Source organism: Leptodactylus fuscus, chromosome 11, assembly GCF_031893055.1.
Source record: "Leptodactylus fuscus isolate aLepFus1 chromosome 11, aLepFus1.hap2, whole genome shotgun sequence".
In the NCBI taxonomy this organism is placed as follows: domain Eukaryota; kingdom Metazoa; phylum Chordata; class Amphibia; order Anura; family Leptodactylidae; genus Leptodactylus; species Leptodactylus fuscus.
In genome coordinates this window covers 86,363,456-86,369,288 of record NC_134275.1, presented here as the reverse complement: position 1 = coordinate 86,369,288, position 5,833 = coordinate 86,363,456, and the positions used below count along the sequence as shown (strand labels likewise).

The 5,833-nt window shown below is 42.4% G+C and overlaps 1 protein-coding gene across 1 annotated transcript; it reads left to right on the top strand.

Annotated features, from left to right (window-relative positions):
• Window positions 1–762: 762 nt before the first annotated feature.
• LOC142185606 (olfactomedin-like) lies at window positions 763–5,833 on the top strand. The gene is made up of 5 exons (XM_075261033.1): window positions 763–912; window positions 3,108–3,260; window positions 3,832–4,047; window positions 4,251–4,401; window positions 5,010–5,833. Exons 1-5 carry the CDS (start codon window positions 763–765, stop codon window positions 5,831–5,833), a joined length of 1,494 nt encoding a protein of 497 aa, XP_075117134.1.

Here is a 5,833-nt window from a genome sequence, read left to right as displayed (position 1 = left end):
AGTAGTAAAATCCCCAATAATCAGACATGTATCCAATATGTAATGGATATAGGATAAGTGTCAATACTGGGGAATTGATTTAAAGGGGTTGTCCAGGATTAAGGATTACGGTAGTCCATAAATATCTGATTGGTGGGGGGGCCAACAGCCCATCCCCGAAATGATCAACTTCCAGCTCCTGTACTATACATTGGCCGGGCCCTGGTACTGCAGCTCAGCTCCATTACCTATAGTGACAGGGCCGGCCATTATACAGGGCTCGGAGCCATCTGCTTCCACCTCTGTGTTGTGTATAGGGCAGGTGGTCAGCCCCCCACCAGATATTATATCTTGCCCTAAGGATCTTCCATAAAATCGTTAATCCTGGACTTCCCCTTTAAGCCTTTGTAGTAGACGTGCTAGTTCTTTCATAGAGATCTCTCTTATTTCCAAAGATCCAGTAGAGTAGGGATCTTATTAGGGTTGAGCTGATCTTGAAATCCTATTTTCGATCATTTTCCAGCCAATCCCGATCGTGAAATTTGCTCGATCGCCGATCGGAATCCGATCTTTTCCGATCCCGATCACTCAACCCTAGATCTTATCCATAGTGACCTGTCCCAATGACCCAATGGAAGCCGTTACTGTATGTCCATGTGGTGTCATCTTTACAATCCCAGATTGACTTCTCCAGTTTATGACAATGTCCTCTATGATATACTAACCCCTCGTATTGCTCAATCCTCTGTCCTCCACGTTCCATCCTTCTACAGACACTACCTGATGAAAAGATGGCCCCGAACCAACAACACTGTCCAAAGTGTCTCCGATTCCGCCCAGGACAGTGAAGTCTATAATGTCTCCGATTCCGCAGAGGACAATGAGGAGTCCTGGGAAGACACAGAGCCAGAAAGAAAAGCATGCATGTGGCTGGTGAGAAGGTCTCAGGCCTACAATACAATGGCAAACAAAGGGTCAATCACTGTCTAGAAGAGATGAGATAAGATGAGGAATGAAAATGGTGTCAAAGAGTTTTTGTGTAGATTATAGAGATGTTCCCCTTAAAGGGGTTGTACAGGATGGGTCCGCTTTTTTAGAGACAGTGCCTCTCGTGTCCTTGTACAATGTAGAAAATCACACCATCATTTGTTTGGCTATGGAAATCAATAGGTGCAGATTTTTCTACATGTACATGAGGATCTTGTTCCGGATTTTGAAGCTTTTTTAATTCATGGAGCAGATTTCCATGCAAAAAAAAAAATCTGCATCGTGTGCATAAGAAACAGAATTTCTCATTGACATTATTGCTAATTACATTGAAATCAGAACAGACATATCCGCGTGTAAACCTGATTGTGTGCACGGTAGCCTTGGGAGTTATTTTTCCTTCCTTTACTTTGCTATTAAAACAGAGAAGGCCACGCGGCTAGAAGTGGAGGACTGTGCTCAGGGGTCCGTAAATAGAGACCGACTAGATGGGTGTACACAAATCCTTTAAGAATGGGGTGAAGTGCTCAACGCGTTTCCAGCTGTAAGAAGCTCTTCTTCAAGTGCACAAATTTCTTGCCAGGTTGGGCCAGATCACGCACTTGAAGAAGAGCTTCTTACAGCTGGAAACGCGTTGTGCAGTTCACCCCATTATTAAAGGATTTGAGTACATCCATCTTGTCGGTCTCCACTTCTAGCCGTGTGTGACCTTCTCTGTTTTGGTCCGGTCCTTCGGGATCAGCTCTGCTGCCGCCAACACCTTTAATGTCCATGTTTGGTGTGGTGAGCGCGTCACAACACTCGAAGGCTTGGGACGAACTGGTCCATCAAAATCAGTTGTATATTTCTACACAACTCTTACATGCTGACAGCTCTACACTATGGCATGCGCGGTGTTGTCGCCACATTACTTCGCTATTGTGCAATAATATCACAATGTTATCACCGGGTTACATGACTAGTTCTGCTCTGTATCTGTATGTATGTCTTATTATATGATCAGTCGCTCCGATTGTTCTATGTTTGCTTACCTAGATATATCTGTAATGTGCAAGATATTATATCCATGTGCTGTGTATACTGTATGACCAAATATGAATAAATCTATCATGTATACAGTGTGTTTGGTATTATCTATTGTTACTACTATCGCATATCTATCTATCTATCTATCTATCTATCTATCTATCTATCTATCTCCTATCTATCTATCTCCTATCTATCTATCTATCTATCTATCTATTTCCTATCTATCTATCTCCTATCTATCTATCTATCTATCTATCTATCTATCTATCTATCTATCATCTATCTATCTCCTATCTATCTATCTATCTATCTATCTCCTATCTATCTATCTATCTATCTATCTCCTATCTATCTATCTCCTATCTATCTGTCTATCTATCTCCTATCTATCTATCTATCTATCTATCTATCTATCTATCTATCTATCTCCTATCTATCTATCTATCTATCTATCTCCTATCTATCTATCTGTCTATCTATCTCCTATCTATCTATCTATCTATCTATCTCCTATCTATCTATCTATCTATCTATCTATCTATCTATCTCCTATCTATCTATCTATCTCCTATCTATCTATCTATCTATCTATCTATCTCCTATCTATCTATCTATCTATCTATCTATCTATCTATCTCATAGCTATCATCTCTCGTTCCAACAATAATCACAGTAATCATGACAGGTAAAGTAGAACAATTGATATTCATGTTAGAAAGAAGAACATCAACATTGAGACTATCAAATGGTATCGAGGAGATTTTACCATGTAGAGGTCCAATCCAGCTCAATAGCATGATGATGAATATATATATATATATATATATATATATATATATATATATATATATATATATATATATATATAGGCTGTCCTGTATTTTGCCGTATTAGGGACCATTTAGCAGATCAGTTTAATGAATGGAAAAACAGAGACTAAAAAATAATAAGAATGGCCATCTCTTGTCTGCCTGTTCTTTTGCATCTGTTAAACCAATCTCTGTAATGGAAGCTACAAATGTGATGTGACCGACCCGTTACCTGTCTGATATTCCTTTATACCAGTCTATTCCTCCATCTCATAGAAACTTCTTTCTAATTTTACCCCTCAGGTGTCGCAAAATTTTACAGGGAAGGTAAGCGGAGGGGATCACTGTGTATGTCAGATTCTTCTGCCAGATAGCTCCTTCCCGGCCAAGAGGGTGGGCGCCTTGGAGGAAGAAACCCAACGTCTGACCAACCGCGTGGAGGATGAAATGCAGAAGGTGAGAGCGACAGATGATATGACCAAAAATATCCTGGAAATAAGTTTTACATTTGCTTTATAGGTTGTGGCCTTCATGGTAGAGGAGAAGATCCAGCCCCAGGCACAATGTTGCTAGAGGAGCCATGAGATGTGCCAGGGCTTCTTGGAGTGGAAACTGAAATATATCTAAGGGTGGTAATTGTAGTTGGGTGTGTGCCTGTGAAGTTTTCACATTGCCTGTACTAGATACACGCTCAGAGTGTGAAAAACGAGTGAAGGAACGAGCCTTGCTGAGAATGGTGGGGCTAGAACAATGGAGGAAACAGCAAACTCCCAAGAGGAAGCCATAGCCGCCATGTGACTGTATCGGGGCCAGGTCTCAGAGACAGAACTCCGAGGGTCTGGACGTATTGCTAGCTAGTGTAGACCAGGGGTGGAATCCTTCTGATAAAGAATACCTCAATTACAACCATGGCTAATCCCATCCATGAAGACTGGATAGACCTAAGAACAGGCCTTCACTGTTATAGTATCAGAGAACTATCATATAATGGTTTATACCAACCATGTTGTATATGACATCTTTGTAGATCCAAGAGCAGGACATCAGACTGGACGCCTACGTGGAGAAACTCATTAACCTAACCAAGAGATTGGAAAAGTTGGAGAAGATGCGTCCTGAAGGCCTAGCAGAAATTAATTTTGAGGTCTTAAAGAAGGAGATCAAAGAGATGGAGGAAACCATCTCACAGCTGAGAGGCAAAGTCGGCGGAAACAACGCTCACGTGGAAAGTCTGTATATTGAGGTAGGTACATGCTGGATCTGATAGGGGATCGTATGGTGGGGACATTGCAGAATGTATGACGATTGCAGTATTGGAGGGATTTTATTAAGACAATTGTGCACCTAAAATACACCAAGCGGAGACGCAGTTTTAACAATTGTCCTCAAGTTGTCCATTAAATCTGGACCGTTGTGTGGTAAAGCCTTTGTGAATTGTATCTGTAGGTAAAGAATATCTCGAAGACTGTCGGAGAACTGGAGAGCCTTGACAAGAACAACGTCCTCAGAGCCCGCAGAGAAATGGAGAACCTGAAGAAACGGCTCATAGACTGTGAGAAGACTATCAAGATGAAACCTACGGGCGCGGTACCACTTGGTGAGTTGGTCAGCCCCAAAATGGGAAGTATTGAAAGCACGTATAGACCGTGAGCAACAGCTGCTCTTTCTTGAAGATCTTTCCATAGTTCAGGGCTTTCTGTGTATGGATAATATGGCGTTGCCAGTGATATTATTCAGCATCCAGGTGATGGTGTATGTTAGCTCCAGGCTATAGGGAGCGAGGCAGCCGGACAGAAGGCCATATATGACATTTACAGTTTAATTTTAGATTAGGAACTAGGGTGGAGCCGATCTTGAGATTTTAGGATCGATTTTAAAATCTGATTTCCAATCATTTTCCAGCCAACTGCTCAACTGCCAATCGGGATCCGATTTTTCCCGATCCCGATCGCTCAACCCTAGTCAATGCTTCTCTAGGGGAAAAGTCACTTTCAGGGTTGAGCCGATATTGAGATTTCAAAATCTGATTTCCGATCATTTTCCAGCCGATCCTGATCGTGAAATTTGCTCGATCGCCGATCAGGTTCCGATCTTTTCCAAACCCGATCGCTCAACCCTATTAGGAACATAAATACTACCACCTAAGTATCCAACGTGCAATACAATTCTTGCAGTTCTAATAACGATGTCCTATTTCTCCTAAAGGATCGTGTCAACACAACGGCATATCTTCTATCAGCAAACCCAACCTACTGAATCTCAACTGGAAGGGATCCTCATACAAGTCTGGTGCATGGGGTAAGGACGCTGCATGGAACACCACCAAGAAATCTTTGTACTGGGTTGCCCCGCTCAATCCCAATGGCCAACTTCTCGAATCCATACGTATTTATCCATCTTTGAATGACATATTACTCTACAAGAACTCCATAGACCTGCCCCTCTCTGTACTCATCAAGAACAAATGGAACCATACTCTTGCCGGTCAGGGTGCAGGAGGCATCGTCTACAACAACTACTTCTACTACAACTGCCACAACTCTCCTGACATCTGTAGAGTAAGTCTGACCAATGGGGTCTACCAGAGAAAGCCTCTACCCAATGCCGCCTTCAACAACCGATTCTCCTACTCTGGTGTTACCTTCCAAGACATAGACTTTTCTGCTGATGAGAAGGGTCTCTGGGTGGTATACTCCACAGAAGAAAGTGGTGGAAAGATTATACTGGGTAAGGTAAATGTGGCCACCATGACGGTGGATAAGGCCTGGGCCACCACACAGCTGAAGACTGAGGTGACCAATTCATTCATGATGTGCGGAGTCCTCTATGTCACTCGCTCTGTAAGCAAAACAACTGAGGAAATCTTCTACATGTTTGACACCAAGACTGGAAAGGGAGGTCAGGTTAGCTTCATGATGGAAAAGATGTTGGAGAAGGTGCAGAGTCTGAGCTATAACTCAAACGAACGCAAGCTTTACTTGTATAATGATGGCTACATGGTGCACTATGATGTTATCCCCAAGCCCTGA

Coding starts and splice junctions, on each gene's coding strand:
- LOC142185606 (XM_075261033.1), top strand. CDS start 763: ATGAAAAGATGGCCCCGAACCAACAACACTGTCCAAAGTGTCTCCGAT. Junction 4,048..4,250: donor TGGAAAGTCTGTATATTGAG/GTAGGTACATGC, acceptor TTGTATCTGTAG/GTAAAGAATATCTCGAAGAC. Junction 4,402..5,009: donor TACGGGCGCGGTACCACTTG/GTGAGTTGGTCA, acceptor TTTCTCCTAAAG/GATCGTGTCAACACAACGGC.